Source organism: Bombina bombina, chromosome 3, assembly GCF_027579735.1.
Source record: "Bombina bombina isolate aBomBom1 chromosome 3, aBomBom1.pri, whole genome shotgun sequence".
Taxonomy (NCBI): Eukaryota; Metazoa; Chordata; class Amphibia; order Anura; family Bombinatoridae; genus Bombina; species Bombina bombina.
Window position 1 is genome coordinate 505,784,681 of NC_069501.1, and position 17,489 is coordinate 505,802,169.

At 39.8% G+C, this 17,489-nt stretch overlaps 1 protein-coding gene across 6 annotated transcripts in view; it reads left to right on the forward strand.

Moving 5' to 3' along the window:
• The window catches only part of SYNRG (synergin gamma), a 402,787-nt gene that overhangs the window by 184,540 nt on the left and 200,758 nt on the right, over positions 1-17,489 (forward strand). For all 6 annotated transcript variants that reach the window (XM_053706889.1, XM_053706890.1, XM_053706891.1 and 3 more), the window contains 2 exons: positions 3,417-3,544; positions 4,594-4,656. In XM_053706889.1, coding sequence (XP_053562864.1) covers positions 3,417-3,544; positions 4,594-4,656 — 191 coding nt within the window. The remainder of the gene's footprint in view (positions 1-3,416; positions 3,545-4,593; positions 4,657-17,489) is intronic.

Below are 17,489 nucleotides of genomic sequence, written 5' to 3' on the forward strand. Positions count from 1 at the left end.
AGTCGTCAGACTTTTCATCCGGTGGAGTGGGAACTCCATCCGGAGGTGTTTGCTCAGCTGGTTCGGCTATGGGGCACACCAGATTTGGATCTGATGGCGTCTCGTCAGAATGCCAAACTTTCTCGTTATGGCTCCAGGTCAAGGGATCCTCAGGCTGTACTGATAGATGCTCTAGCAGTACCCTGGTCGTTCAACCTGGCTTATGTGTTTCCACCTTTCCCTCTCCTTCCACGTCTGATTGCCAGAATCAAACAGGAGAGAGCATCAGTGATTTTGATAGCGCCTGCGTGGCCACGCAGGACTTGGTATGCAGACCTGGTGGACATGTCATCTCTTCCACCATGGTCTCTGCCATTAAGACAGGACCTTCTGATTCAAGGTCTATTCAAGCATCCAAATCTAATTTCTCTGCAACTGACTGCTTGGAGATTGAACGCTTGATTCTATCTAAGCGGGGTTTCTCTGAGTCATAAATACCTTGATTCAGGCTCGAAAGCCTGTTACCAGGAAAATCTATCATAAGATTTGGCGTAAGTATCTTTTTTTTTTTTTTTTTTTGCGAATCCAAAGGCTTCTCCTGGAGTAAAATCAGGATTCCTAGGATTTTGTCTTTTCTCCAAGAGGGATTGGAGAAAGGATTGTCAGCTAGTTCCTTAAAGGGACAGATATCTGCTCTGTCTATTTTGTTGCACAAGCGTCTGGCAGATGTTCCAGACGTTCGGGCTTTTTGTCAGGCTTTAGCTAGAATTAAGTCTCTGTTTAAACTTGTTGCTCCACCATGGAGTTTAATTTTAGTTCTTAAAGTTCTTCAGGGGGTTCCGTTTGAACCCATGCATTCCATAGATATTAAGCTTTTATCTTGGAAAGTTTTGTTCCTAGTTGCTATCTCTTCAGCTCGAAGAGTTTCTGAACTATCTGCATTACAATGTGACTCACCTTATCTTGTGTTCCATACTGATAAGGTGGTTTTGCGTACCAAGCCTGGGTTCCTACCTAAGGTTGTTACTAACAGGAATATCAATCAGGAAATTGTTGTTCCTTCTCTGTGTCCTAATCCTTCTTGTAAGAAGGAACGTCTGTTGCACAACTTGGACGTGGTTTGTGCTTTGAAATTTTACTTGCAGGCAAGCAAAGATATTCGTCAAACATCTTCTTTGTTTGTTGTCTATTCTGGAAAGCGTAGGGGTCAAAAGGCTACGGCGACTTCTCTTTCATTTTGGCTGAAAAGCATCATCCGTTTGGCTTACGAGACTGCTGGACAGCAGCCTCCTGAAAGGATTACAGCTTATTCTACTAGAGCGGTAGCTTCCACATGGGCTTTTAAAAATGATGCTTCTGTTGAACAGATTTGTAAGGCTGCGACTTGGTCTTCGCTTCATACCTTTTCCAAATTTTCCAAATTTGATACTTTTGCTTCTTTGGAGGCTATTTTTGGGAGAGAGGTTTTGCAAGCAGTGGTGCCTTCCATTTAGGTTTCTGTCTTGTCCCTCCCTTCATGCGTGTCCTAAAGCTTTGGTATTGGTATCCAACAAGTAAGGATGAATCCGTGGACTCAGCACATCATGCAAAAGAAAACAAAATGAATGCTTACCTGATGATAAATTTATTTCTTTTGCGATGTACCGAGTCCACGGCCCGCCCTGTCTATTCAAGACAGATAGTATTTTTTTATGTAAACTTCAGTCACCTCTGCACCTTATAGTTTCTCCTTTTCTTCCTTGGCCTTCGGTCGAATGACTGGGGGGTGGAGTTAAGGGGGGAGCTATATAGACAGCTCTGCTGTGGTGCTCTCTTTGCTACTTCCTGTCAGGAAGGACAATATCCCACAAGTAAGGATGAATCCGTAGACTCGGTACATTGCAAAAGAAAGAAATTTATCAGGTAAGCATAATTTTTTTGTTTTTCATATGAAGTTAGCTAAAATCCCTTAGATTCAGACTTTTGTTCAGGCTTTGGTTAGATTTAGGCCACTGATGGACCGATTTGTCCACCCTGGAATATGAGATTTCTTTTCTTTATATTACAAGGTTCTTCTCTTGAACCTTTGCATTACATTGCTATTGTCTATTATCTGGGAAAGTACTCTATGCTTAAGAGATTGCTAAAAGAAAAAGTGTTTCTAAATTGTTAACCTTGTCTTTTGATTCTACATTTCTCACTATCACAATGTGAAGGCTATACTTTGTACTTAATGAGTTTCTTCGTAAAGGAAAATACCAATCAAGAGATGGTTGTCCCTTCATTGTGTTCAGATCCTGCTAACTCTAGGTAGCGGATATTACATAATCTGATTATAGTAAATGCTTTGAAATTCTATCTCCAAACAACTATAGTTTTAAGTCAAACTTACTAAATTTAGTAAAGGGCAGAAAGCTATTCAAGACTTTCTTGACGTTGGAAGGTCACCTTTCTAAGAGCATTACAGCTGTTTCTTTAAGAGCAAATGCAACATTGTGGATTTTTGAAATGTTTTAAATCTTTGGAGTAGATTTGCCAAGCTGCAACGTGTTATCTGCATACTTTTTTTTTTTTTTTTTTAAGGAGTTTGTTTGAGGTTTTACAAAGCCCGTTGAGAAAGTTCACCCGAGAGTGAATGAAACACGTTCGGGAGGAGAGTTCAACTAACCTTGCCTATTGAGGAGGACATTCATATATTACCGGTGACATTATACCGAACAAGCTGAGCCACTGAACTGGTGAGATAAAGACCGGAGAGCGGACAAACAGCTCTCGTTTTAAAGACCGTATACCACGGCAGTAGATGGAAGTGGAGATCAGCTTTAATTATTACGTGCACAGTATTTGCACTTGTCATGTAAGTGTATATTTTTATGGCTTTACTTTTATACCAATAAAGAAAGATACGGTGATTCTCGGATGCGCTTGTGTTTTTTCTTATTGTTTGAGGTTTTGCTTTTCAGACCGCAGTGTCTGCTAAATAAGAACTGTCCCACCCTTGAGTATTAATCCCATATGTTATGGATGACTGTGGACCATCATCAGTTAACAAAAGAAAACTAAATTTATGCTTAACTGATGCATTCTTTTCTTTCATAATGATGATGGTCCACAGGCCCCGCCCGTTTACATTTTTAGGTGACAGTTCTAATGACACCTCTATAGACCATGCTTTCCCTTCCTACCTTTCTTTCCTATTCTCTGCTCGGCGTTATGTAAAACTGAGAGATTGGAGGTGGGAGGGTTTTAAGCTCTTGTATGGGTTCTTGATCTCCTCCTAGTGGCGGGATATATATCCCATATGTCATGAAGGACTGTGGACCTTCATTCCGAAAGAATTTTTCAGGTAAGCATACATTTTGTTTTTATGCTTATAATTTGTGTGTTTGCATGTGTTTTGCTGTACATCTGAGTTAATTGAATATAATGGGCTTAAACTCTTTTCTTTCTTTTTATAGTGCTCCAACTTTGCTTATGCCAATGCCTGGAACAGTTACACCCCCAGTCTCATCTTCGGCAGATAAATATGCTGTTTTTAAAGCAATTGATGTGGAAAAGCCAGCTGAAAGCAGGAATACTTTTTCAGGTAGAAATAAAGCTACCAAGGAAACCTGAAGAACTGTATAATAGAATGCATTTATTCATTGTATATGCTTTATGCCTTATGAAAATGGAAGTTGTTGTTATGCTAAATAGTGCTGTTATATCCCATCTTACACTGTTAAATACAAAGTCTAAAGGGTGTTGAAAATAAACAAAATAAAAAAGACTTTTTAGAAATATATATTTACTCAATAAGATCCATCTCACACCCACACTAATGGACTCTTTAGCAGTAGACGTTTTGTGTGTCTGTGTTCAGTTTTTATATTCACATAATACTGAATTGATTTACTTCAAATGTTCATGTTTTTATACAGATCTAGAGGAATAAAACTGGCAAATGTAAGCCAAATTCATTTATTATAACTATATGAAAAACACGATGACTGAACTTTAAAGTGAAGGTCCATTTTGATGAATTAGTGCCCGGTTTTTAATAAACCTATTAAAAACAAGGGCACTTTAATTCATCAAAATTCACATTTCACTGTTTTCTTCAAAAACTTACCTTTTAATCATGGTAGCCGCTCCAGCTTTTCCTTAGTCCTGTCGCAAGCCGTCTTCGCGGGTCCAAAATGATGAATCCGGCTTCCTCCAATCACAGCGTTGCATCAGGCCAAGATTCCCCTGGGGGGGGGGGGGGGGGAAGCTGTGATTAAGGGAAGCCTGATTCGTCATTTCTGATGTCTGCAGAGGCTTCCGACAGCCGGGGGAATCGCTGGAGCTGCTGCAAGGGTTAAAAGGTAAGTTTTTGAAGAAAACAGTGAAATGTCAATTTTGATGAATTAAAGTGCCCTTGTTTTTAATAAGTTTATTAAAAACCGGGCACTAATTCATCAAAATGGACCTTCACTTTAATTGTAGCTGCATTTCAGAGGGGTGTGTGTGTATTTTCTATGCTATTTTACTGGGCACTGTGACACCTTTAAAACTTTTTAGGGAATACCAAATGCAAACTTAGAGGACAATACAATTCTATTTAAAATTTCTATTTTAACAGAAAGTAAAAGTAATTTAAAGTTTGTTTTGCAGAGTTTGGTGATAAATATGATGCCTTTAGAGAACTAGAAAAACCTCCAGAAAACAAATCATTAGGTGAGTTCTATTTATTTGATAATTCCTGTTTTAGCCTTAATATTGCAAAAAATTTGCTGAAATGTGAGCTGTGATCTTTTGAAACCATATATTCCATCTGCACTTTCAGCCACTTTAACATTCACTCTACTGTAAGCTTAGCATGGGAGATTTTTTATTTCTTTGAAGCAAACTATAGATTTTGAGTAGATTTAAAATAGAGTAATATAGCTGCTATTATGGCTCGCTGTGATAGCAATCAAAAACATTCATATAAACCATTTCATCATCCGTAAACCTACTTACTTTTTCAATTTTAGTTTAAAGCTTGCAGAAAGCAATTGTTCCTTGCTTAAAGGGACACTATACCCAAACATTTTCTTTCATGATTAATGTAGAGAATATCATTTTAAACAACATTCCAATTTACTTCTATTACCTAATTTGCTTTATTCTTTAGATATACTTTAATGAAGAAATAGCAATGCACACAGTGAACCAATCACAGGAGGCATCTATGTGCAGCTACCAATCAGCAGCTACTAAGCGTATCTAGATATGCTTTTCTTTCATGTAATTAGCAAGAGTCCATGAGCTAGTGACGTATGGGATATACATTCCTACCAGGAGGGGCAAAGTTTCCCAAACCTTAAAATGCCTATAAATACACCCCTCACCACACCCACAATTCAGTTTTACAAACTTTGCCTCCGATGGAGGTGGTGAAGTAAGTTTGTGCTAGATTCTACGTTGATATGCGCTCCGCAGCAAGTTGGAGCCCGGTTTTCCTCTCAGCGTGCAGTGAATGTCAGAGGGATGTGAGGAGAGTATTGCCTATTTGAATGCAGTGATCTCCTTCTAAGGGGTCTATTTCATAGGTTCTCTGTTATCGGTCGTAGAGATTCATCTCTTACCTCCCTTTTCAGATCGACGATATACTCTTATATATACCATTACCTCTGCTGATTCTCGTTTCAGTACTGGTTTGGCTATCTGCTATATGTAGATGAGTGTCCTGGGGTAAGTAAGTCTTATTTTCTGTGACACTCCTAGCTATGGTTGGGCACTTTGTTTATAAAGTTCTAAATATATGTTTTCAAACATTTATTTGCCTTGACTCAGAATGTTCAACTTTCCTTATTTTTCAGACAGTCAGTTTCATATTTGGGATAATGCATTTTAATTTAACATTTTTTACCTTAAAATTTGACTTTTTCCCTGTGGGCTGTTAGGCTCGCGGGGGCTGAAAATGCTTCATTTTATTGCGTCATTCTTGGCGCAGACTTTTTTGGCGCAAAAATTCTATTTCCGTTTCCGGCGTCATACATGTCGCCGGAAGTTGCGTCATTCTTTGACGTTATTTTGCGCCAAAAATGTCGGCGTTCCGGATGTGGCGTCATTTTTGGCGCCAAAAAGCATTTAGGCGCCAAATAATGTGGGCGTCTTATTTGGCGCGAAAAAATTATGGGCGTCACTTTTGTCTCCACATTATTTAAGTCTCATTTTTTATTGCTTCTGGTTGCTAGAAGCTTGTTCTTTGGCATTTTTTCCCATTCCTGAAACTGTCATTTAAGGAATTTGATCAATTTTGCTTTATATGTTGTTTTTTTCTTCTACATATTGCAAGATGTTCCACGTTGCAACTGAGTCAGAAGATACTTCAGGAAAATCACTGCACAGTGCTGGAGCTACCAAGCTAAGTGTATCTGCTATACACTTTTTGGTATCTGTTTCTCCAGCTGTTATTTGTATTGCATGTCATGTCAAACTTATTAATGCAGATAAAATTTCCTTTAGTACTGTTACATTACCTGTTGCTGTTCCGTCAACATCTAATTTTCAGAGTGTTCCTGATAACATAAGAGATTTTATTTTTTAAATCCATTAAGAAGGCTATGTCTGTTATTTCTCCTTCTAGTATACATAAAAGTCTTTTAAAACTTCTCTTTTTTTCAGATGAATTTTTAAATGAACATCATCATTCTGATACTGATAATGGTTCTTCTGGTTCAGAGGTTTCTGTCTCAGAGGTTGATGCTGATAAATCTTTGTATTTGTTCAAGATGGAATTTATTCGTTCTTTACTTAAAGAAGTGTTATTTGCATTAGAAATAGAGGATTCTGGTCCTCTTGATACTAAATGTAAACGTTTAAATAAGGTTTTTAAATCTCCTGTAGTTATTCCAGAAGTGTTTTATCTCCCTGATGCTATTTCTGAAGTAATTTCCAGGGAATGGAATAATTTGGGTAATTTATTTACTCCTTCTAGACGTTTAAGCAAATTATATCCTGTGCCATCTGACAGATTAGAGTTTTTTGGGACAAAAATCCCTAAGGTTATGGGGCTGTCTCTACTCCTGCTAATGTACTACTATTCCTACGGCAGATAGTACTTCATTTAAGGATCCTTTAGATAGGAAAATTGAATCCTTTCTAAGAAAAGCTTACTTATGTTCAGGTAATCTTCTTAGACCTGCTATATTTTTAGTGGATGTTGCTGCAGCTTCAACTTTTTGGTTAGAAGCTTTAGTGCAACAAGTAACAGATCATAATTTTATAGCATTATTATTATTCTATAACATGCTAATAATTTTATTGGTGATACCATCTTTTGATATCATTAGAGTTGATGTCAGGTATATGTCTCTAGCTATTTTAGCTAGAAAAGCTTTATGGATTAAACTTGGAATGCTGACATGTCTTCTAAGTCAACTTTGCTTTCCCTTTCTTTCCAGGGTAAATAATCATTTTTCGTTCCTTTCCTCACAAGGAACAAAAGCCTGATCCTTCATCCTCAGGAGCGGTATCAGTTTGGAAACTATTTCCAGTTTGGAATATATCCAAGCCTTATAGAAACCTATAGCCAGCTCCTAAGTACCTATGAAGGTGCGGCCCTTATTCCAGCTCAGATGGTATGGGGCAGATTACGTTTTCTTCAAAGAAATTTGGATCAATTCCGTTCTTAATCTCTGGTTTCAGAAACATTGTTTCAGAAAGGTACAGAATTGGCTTCAAGTTAAGGCCTCCTGCTAAGAGATTCTTTTCTTTCCCGTGTCCCAGTTAACACAGCAAAGGCTCAGCATTTCTGAAATGTGTTTCAGATCTAGAGTTGGCTGGAGTATTTATGCCAGTTCCAGTTCTGGAACAGGGGATGGGGTTTTATTTTATCTCTTCATTGTACCAAAGAAGGTCAATTCCTTCAGACCAGTTCCGGATCTATCATTATTGAATCGTTATGTTAGGATACCAACATTCAAGATGGTTACTGTAGGACTATCCTGCCTTTTGTTTAGCAAGGGCATTATATGTCTACAATAGATTTACAGGATGTGTATCTGCATATTCCGATTCATCCAGATCACTTTTAGTGTCTGAGATTCTCTTTTTAGACAAGCATTACCAGTTTTGTGGCTCTACCGTTTGGCCTAGCCTCAGTTCCAAGAATTTTTTTCAAAGGTTCTTGGTGCCCTTCTTTCTGTAATCAGAGAATAGGGTTTTGGTATTTCCTTATTTGGACGATATCTTGGTACTTGCTCAGTCTTCTCATTTTCGAAGAATCTCATACGAATCGACTTGTGTTGTTTCTTCAAGTTCATGGTTGGAGGATCAATTTACCATTCAGTTCATTGATTCCTCAGACAAGGGTAACCTTTTTAGGTTTCTAGATAAATTCAGTGTCTATGACTCTGTCCTTGTCAGACAAGAGAAGTTTAACATTGATATCAGCTTGTCAAAACCTTCAGTCACAATCATTCCCTTTGGTAGCCTTATGCATGGAAATGTTGGGTCTTAGGACTGCCGCATCAGATGCGATCTCCTTTGCTCGTTTTCACATGCGACCTCTTCAGCTCTGTATGCTGAACCAATGGTGCAGGGATTACTCAAAGATATCTCAATTAATATCTTTAAACCGATTTTACAACACTCTCTGACATGGTGGACAGATCACCATCGTTTAGTTCAGGGGGCTTCTTTGTTCTTCCGACCTGGACTATAATCTCAACAGATGCAAGTCTTACAGGTTGGGGAGCTGTGTGGGGGTATCTGAAGGCACAAGGGGTTTGGGAATCTCAGGAGGTGAGATTTCCGATCAATATTTTGGAACTCCGTGCAATTTTCAGAGCTCTTCAGTCTTGGCCTCTTCTGAAGAGAGAGTTGTTCATTTGTTTTCAGATAGACAATGTCACAACTGTGGCATACATCAATCATCAAGGAGGGACTCACAGTCCTCTGGCTATGAAAGAAGTATCTCGAATTTTGGTTTGGGCGGAATCCAGCTCCTGTCTAATCTCTGCGGTTCATATCCCAGGTATGGACAATTGGAAAGCGGATTATCTCAGTCGCCAAACGTTGCATCCGGGCGAATGGTCTCTTCACCCAGAGGTATTTCTTCAGATTGTTCAAATGTGGGAACTTCCAGAAATAGATCTGATGGCTTCTCATCTAAACAAGAAACTTCCCAGGTATCTGTCCAGATCCCAGGATCCTCAGGCGGAGGCAGTGGATGCATTATCACTTCCTTGGAAGTATCATCCTGCCTATATCTTTCCGCCTCTAGTTCTTCTTCCAAGAGTAATCTCCAAGATTCTGAAGGAATGCTCGTTTGTTCTGCTGGTAGCTCCGGCATGGCCTCACAGGTTTTGGTATGCGGATCTTGTCCGGATGGCCTCTTGCCAACCGTGGACTCTTCCGTTAAGACCAGACCTTTTGTCTCAAGGTCCTTTTTTCCATCAGGATCTGAAATTCTTAAATTTAAAGGTATGGAGATTGAACGCTTGATTCTTGGTCAAAGAGGTTTCTCTGACTCTGTGATTAATACTATGTTACAGGCTCGTAAATCTGTATCCAGAGAGATATATTATAGAGTCTGGAAGACTTATATTTCTTGGTGTCTTTCTCATCATTTTTTCTTGGCATTCTTTTAGAATACCGAGAATATTACAGTTTCTTCAGTTCCTTGAAAGGTCAAATCTATGCTCTTTCTGTTCTTTTTCACAGAAAGATTGCTATTCTTCCTGATATTCATTGTTTTGTACAAGCTTTGGTTCGTATAAAGCCTGTCATTAAGTCAATTTCTCCTCCTTGGAGTTTGAATTTGGTTCTGGGGGCTCTTCAAGCTCCTCCATTTGAACCTATGCATTCATTGGATATTAAATTACTTTCTTGGAAAGTTTTGTTCCTTTTGGCCATCTCTTCTGCCAGAAGAGTTTCTGAATTATCTGCTCTTTCTTGTGAGTCTCCTTTTCTGATTTTTCATCAGGATAAGGCGGTGTTGCGAACTTCTTTTGAATTTTTACCTAAGTTGTGAATTCCAACAACATTAGTAGAGACATTGTGGTTCCTTCATTATGTCTTAATCCTAAGAATTCTAAGGAGAAATCATTGCATTCTTTGGATGTTATTAGAGCTTTGAAATATTATGTTGAAGCTACTAAGTCTTTCCGAAAGACTTCTAGTTTATTTGTTATCTTTTCCGGTTTTAGAAAGGCCAGAAAACCATTTCTTTGGCATCTTGGTTGAAATCTTTAATTCATCTTGCCTATGTTGAGTCGGGTAAGACTCCGCCTCATAGGATTACAGCTCATTCTACTAGGTCAGTTTCTACTTCCTGGGCGTTTAGGAATGAAGCTTCGGTTGATCAGATTTGCAAAGCGGCAACTTGGTCCTCTTTGCATACTTTTACCAAATTCTACCATTTTGTTGTATTTTCTTCTTCTGAAGCAGTTTTTGGTAGAAAAGTACTTCAGGCAGCGGTTTCAGTTTGAATCTTCTGCTTATGTTTTTCATTAAACTTTATTTTGGGTGTGGATTATTTTCAGCAGGAATTGGCTGTCTTTATTTTATCCCTCCCTCTCTAGTGACTCTTGTGTGGAAAGATCCACATCTTGGGTAGTCATTATCCCATACGTCACTAGCTCATGGACTCTTGCTAATTACATGAAAGAAAACATAATTTATGTAAGAACTTACCTGATAAATTCATTTCTTTCATATTAGCAAGAGTCCATGAGGCCCGCCCTTTTTTTGTGGTGGTTATGATTTTTTTGTATAAAGCACAATTATTCCAATTCCTTATTTTATATGCTTTCGCACTTTTTTCTTATCACCCCACTTCTTGGCTATTCGTTAAACTGAATTGTGGGTGTGGTGAGGGGTGTATTTATAGGCATTTTAAGGTTTGGGAAACTTTGCCCCTCCTGGTAGGAATGTATATCCCATACGTCACTAGCTCATGGACTCTTGCTAATATGAAAGAAATGAATTTATCAGGTAAGTTCTTACATAAATTATGTTTTCAGCAAAGAATATCAAGAGAATGAAGCAAAATAGATAATAGAAGTAAATTAGAAAGTTGTTTATAATTGTATGCTCTTTCTAAATCATGAAAGAAAAATTTTTGGGTTTCATGTCCCTTTAAAGGGACGGGAAGCCCAGTTTATTTTCTTCCAGGATTCAGATAGAGCATACAATTTAAAAAAAAAACTTTCCAATTTGCTTCAATTATCAAATTTACTTCATTCCCTTGATATCCTTTGCTAAAGGAGCAGCAATGCATTACTTAGAACTAGCTGAAAACATCTAGTCAGCCAATAAGAAAAAAAAAGTATATGCAGGCACCAATCGCCAGCTAGCTCCCACTAATGTAGGATATGTACATATTATTTTTCTACAATGGGTACCAAGAGAACGAAATGCATTTGAAAATAGAAGTGAATTTAAAAGTGTCTTAAAATGACCTCTATTTGAATCATGCAAGTTTTATTTTGACTGTCCTATCCCTTTAACTTTTAGCACTTGAAAAATATTTGTTTTATTGTATTGTTGTTACTGCTTACATATAATACATTTAATCTTTTTATTAGCTTCCATATCTAGTGGAAAGGTTTGCATTTTTTGTGTTGCCTGTGCTGTGCATTTTTGTGTGTGTTTTTATTTCTCTTAGTTTTTACAGTTGCTTGAACCACATTATTGTAATAGCAGAAGTAAAACTTTATGATTGAATATGATGATGCTGTGTCCCATTATGTTTTTATTTTTATACATTAGGAAATTACACTATTAACCATAGCTTTAGAGCGGCACACAATTTAAAAAGGTACATTGTAAAGCAAACATTTCATACTCTAAATCAGACAGCCTCAAACTTCGCCCTCCAGAGGTTTTGGAACTACATTTCTCATTATGCTGGCTGAGCATCATGGGAAATGTAGTTCCAAAACCTCTGGAGGGCCAAGTTTGAGGATGTCTGCTCTAAATCTTTTTTAGAGCATGTCATTTTTGTATTACTGATCCAGCCTTACTATGTTTTTATCCACCGCTAAATGAGTCGTACACATAAGGAAGCCGCCAGCATTGTAGCTCTTAAGCAGAATACAACTGGTGAGCCAATCGAGAGCAAGTCACACACAGGCATCAATCACCAGTGGTTTCCTAGGTGTTATTTAACAGTGCATGCTACTTCTGCATTCATTATTTTAGCTTGGTAACATGTTTTCTTCTGTTAAGTGTGATCAGTCCACGGGTCATCATTACTTCTGGGATATTACTCCTCCCCAACAGGAAGTGCAAGAGGATTCACCCAGCAGAGCTGCATATAGCTCCTCCCCTCTACGTCACTCCCAGTCATTCTCTTGCACCCAACGACTAGATAGGATGTGTGAGAGGACTATGGTGATTATACTTAGTTTTATATCTTCAATCAAAAGTTTGTTATTTTAAAATAGCACCGGAGTGTGTTATTACCTCTCTGGCAGAGTTTGAAGAAGAATCTACCAGAGTTTTGCTATGATTTTAGCCGGAGTAGTTAAGATCATATTGCTGTTCTCGGCCATCTGAGGAGTGAGGTAAACTTCAGATCAGGGGACAGCGGGCAGATGAATCTGCATAGAGGTATGTAGCAGTTTTTATTTTCTGACAATGGAATTGATGAGAAAATCCTGCCATACCGATATAATGTCATGTATGTATACTTTACACTTCAGTATTCTGGGGAATGGTACTTCACTAGAATTACACTGTAAGAAATACATAAAGCTGTTTAATAACTAGAGATTATGTTTAACGTTTTTGCTGGAATGTAAAATCGTTTTCATTTGCTGAGGTACTGTGTGAATAAATGTTTGGGCACTATTTTTCCACTTGGCAGTTGCTTAATCTGTTTTCTGACAGTTTCTGTTCTCCCTCACTGCTGTGTGTGAGGGGGAGGGGCCGTTTTTTGGCGCTTTTACTATGCATCAAATATTTCAGTCAGCAACTCATTGTATTCCCTGCATGATCCGGTTCATCTCTACAGAGCTCAGGGGTCTTCAAAACTTATTTTGAGGGAGGTAATTTCTCTCAGCAGAGCTGTGAGAATTATAGTTTGACTGAGATAAAAAACGTTTATTCTGTAATTTGTTTCCTGCTTTCAGAATTTGTTATCTTTGCTAATGGGATTAAACCTTTGCTAAAGTTGTGTTGTTTACAAGGATTGAGGCTATATCTGTTTCAATTTATTAATTTTCAACTGTCATAGATCTTCTGTGCTTCTTAAAGGCACAGTACGTTTTAATATTATTCTAATTGAATTGTATTTCCAAGTTGCAAGTTTATTTGCTAGTGTGTTAAACATGTCTGATTCAGAGGATGATACCTGTGTTATTTGTTGCAATGCCAAAGTGGAGCCCAATAGAAATTTATGTACTAACTGTATTGATGCTACTTTAAATAAAAGTCAATCTGTACAAATTGAACAAATTTCACCAAACAACGAGGGGAGAGTTATGCCGACTAACTCGCCTCACGTGTCAGTACCTACATCTCCCGCTCAGAGGGAGGTGCGTGATATTGTAGCGCCGAGTACATCTGGGCGGCCATTACAAATCACATTACAGGATATGGCTACTGTTATGACTGAGGTTTTGGCTAAATTACCAGAACTAAGAGGTAAGCGTGATCACTCTGGGGTGAGAACAGAGTGCGCTGATAATATTAGGGCCATGTCAGACACTGCGTCACAGGTGGCAGAACATGAGGACGGAGAACTTCATTCTGTGGGTGACGGTTCTGATCCAAACAGACTGGATTCAGATATTTCAAATTTTAAATTTAAACTGGAAAACCTCCGTGTATTACTAGGGGAGGTGTTAGCGGCTCTGAATGATTGTAACACAGTTGCAATACCAGAGAAAATGTGTAGGTTGGATAAATATTTTGCGGTACCGGCGAGTACTGAGGTTTTTCCTATACCTAAGAGACTTACTGAAATTGTTACTAAGGAGTGGGATAGACCCGGTGTGCCGTTCTCACCCCCTCCGATATTTAGAAAAATGTTTCCAATAGACGCCACCACAAGGGACTTATGGCAAACGGTCCCTAAGGTGGAGGGAGCAGTTTCTACCTTAGCTAAGCGTACCACTATCCCGGTGGAGGATAGCTGTGCTTTTTCAGATCCAATGGATAAAAAGTTAGAGGGTTACCTTAAGAAAATGTTTGTTCAACAAGGTTTTATATTGCAACCCCTTGCATGCATTGCGCCGATCACGGCTGCAGCGGCATTCTGGATTGAGTCTCTGGAAGAGAACATTGGTTCAGCTACTCTGGACGACATTACGGACAGGCTTAGAGTCCTTAAACTAGCTAATTCATTCATTTCGGAGGCCGTAGTACATCTTACTAAACTTACGGCGAAGAATTTAGGATTCGCCATTCAGGCACGCAGGGCGCTGTGGCTAAAATCCTGGTCAGCTGATGTTACTTCTAAGTCTAAATTGCTTAATATACCTTTCAAAGGGCAGACCTTATTCGGGCCCGGGTTGAAAGAGATTATCCCTGACATTACAGGAGGTAAAGGCCATGCCCTGCCTCAGGACAAAGCCAAGACTAGACAGTCTAATTTTCGTTCCTTTCGTAATTTCAAAGCAGGAGCAGCATCAACTTCCTCTGCACCAAAACAGGAAGGAGCTGTTGCTCGCTACAGACAAGGCTGGAAACCTAACCAGTCCTGGAACAAGGGCAAGCAGACTAGGAAACCTGCTGCTGCCCCTAAAACAGCATGAATTGAGGGCCCCCGATCCGGGATCGGATCTAGTGGGGGGCAGACTTTCTCTCTTCGCCCAGGCTTGGGCAAGAGATGTTCAGGATCCCTGGGCGCTAGAGATATCTCAGGGATACCTTCTGGACTTCAAATACTCTCCTCCAAGAGAGAGATTTCATCTGTCAAGATTGTCAACAATCCAGACAAAGAAAGAGGCGTTTCTACGCTGCGTACAAGAGCTCTTGTTAATGGGAGTAATCCATCCAGTTCCACGATCGGAACAGGGACAGGGGTTTTACTCAAATCTGTTTGTGGTTCCCAAAAAAGAGGGAACTTTCAGACCAATCCTGGACTTAAAGATCCTAAACAAATTCCTAAGAGTTCCATCGTTCAAGATGGAGACTATTCGGACAATTTTACCTATGATCCAAGAGGGTCAATACATGACCACTGTAGATTTAAAAGATGCTTACCTTCACATACCGATTCACAAAGATCATTATCGGTACCTAAGGTTTGCCTTCCTAGACAGGCATTACCAGTTTGTGGCTCTTCCATTCGGATTGGCTACAGCTCCAAGAATCTTCACAAAGGTTCTGGGTGCTCTTCTGGCGGTACTAAGACCGCGGGGAATCTCGGTAGCTCCATACCTAGACGACATTCTGATACAAGCTTCAAGCTTTCAAACTGCCAAGTCTCATACAGAGTTAGTGCTGGCATTTCTAAGGTCACATGGATGGAAGGTGAATGAAAAGAAAAGTTCACTCGTTCCACTCACAAGAGTTCCCTTCCTGGGGACTCTTATAGATTCTGTAGAAATGAAGATTTACCTGACAGAGGACAGGCTAACAAGACTTCAAAGTGCTTGCCGCACCCTTCATTCCATTCAACACCCGTCAGTGGCTTAATGGTAGCGGCAATGGACATAGTACCCTTTGCACGCTTACACCTCAGACCACTGCAACTGTGCATGCTAAGTCAGTGGAATGGGGATTACTCAGACTTATCCCCTTCTCTGAATCTGGATCAAGAGACCAGAAATTCTCTTCTATGGTGGCTTTCTCGGCCACATCTGTCCAGGGGGATGCCATTCAGCAGACCAGACTGGACAATTGTAACAACAGACGCCAGCCTTCTAGGTTGGGGTGCCGTCTGGAATTCTCTGAAGGCTCAGGGACAATGGAGTCAGGAGGAGAGTCTCCTGCCAATAAACATTCTGGAATTGAGAGCAGTTCTCAATGCCCTCCTGGCTTGGCCCCAGTTGACAACTCGGGGGTTCATCAGGTTTCAGTCGGACAACATCACGACTGTAGCTTACATCAACCATCAGGGAGGGACAAGAAGCTCCCTAGCTATGATGGAAGTATCAAAGATAATTTGCTGGGCAGAGTCTCACTCTTGCCACCTGTCAGCAATCCACATCCCGGGAGTGGAGAACTGGGAGGCGGATTTCTTAAGTCGTCAGACTTTTCATCCGGGGGAGTGGGAACTTCATCCGGAGGTCTTTGCCCAAATACTTCGACGTTGGGGCAAACCAGAGATAGATCTCATGGCGTCTCGACAGAACGCCAAGCTTCCTCGTTACGGGTCCATATCCAGGGATCCAGGAGCATTCCTGATAGATGCTCTGACAGCACCTTGGGACTTCAGGATTGCTTACGTGTTTCCACCCTTCCCGTTGCTTCCTCGATTGATTGCCAGAATCAAACAAGAGAGAGCATCAGTGATTCTAATAGCACCTGCGTGGCCACGCAGGACTTGGTATGCAGACCTGGTGGACATGTCATCCTGTCCACCTTGGTCTCTACCTCTGAAACAGGACCTTCTGATACAGGGTCCCTTCAAACATCAAAATCTAACTTCTCTGAAGCTGACTGCTTGGAAATTGAACGCTTGATTTTATCAAGACGTGGATTTTCTGAGTCAGTTATTGATACCTTAATACAGGCTAGGAAACCTGTTACCAGAAAGATTTACCATAAGATATGGCGTAAATACCTATATTGGTGTGAATCCAAAGGTTACTCTTGGAGTAAGGTTAGGATTCCTAGGATATTGTCTTTTCTACAAGAAGGCTTAGAAAAGGGTTTATCTGCTAGTTCATTAAAGGGACAGATCTCAGCTCTGTCCATTCTGTTACACAAACGTCTGTCAGAAGTTCCTGACGTCCAGGCTTTTTGTCAGGCTTTGGCCAGAATTAAGCCTGTGTTTAAAACTGTTGCTCCACCATGGAGTTTAAACCTTGTTCTTAATGTTTTACAGGGCGTTCCGTTTGAACCCCTTCATTCCATTGATATAAAGTTGTTATCTTGGAAAGTTCTATTTTTAATGGCTATTTCCTCGGCTCGAAGAGTCTCTGAATTATCAGCCTTACATTGTGATTCTCCTTATTTGATTTTTCATTCGGATAAGGTAGTCCTGCGTACTAAACCTGGGTTCTTACCTAAGGTAGTTACTAACAGGAATATCAATCAAGAGATTGTTGTTCCTTCTTTATGCCCAAATCCTTCTTCAAAGAAGGAACGTCTACTGCACAACCTGGATGTAGTCCGTGCTCTAAAATTTTACTTACAGGCAACTAAGGAATTTCGACAAACGTCTTCTCTGTTTGTCATTTACTCTGGGCAGAGGAGAGGTCAAAAAGCTTCCGCTACCTCTCTTTCTTTTTGGCTTCGTAGCATAATTCGTTTAGCTTATGAGACTGCTGGACAGCAGCCTCCTGAAAGAATTACAGCTCATTCTACTAGAGCTGTGGCTTCCACTTGGGCCTTCAAGAATGAGGCCTCTGTTGAACAGATTTGCAAGGCTGCAACTTGGTCTTCGCTTCATACTTTTTCCA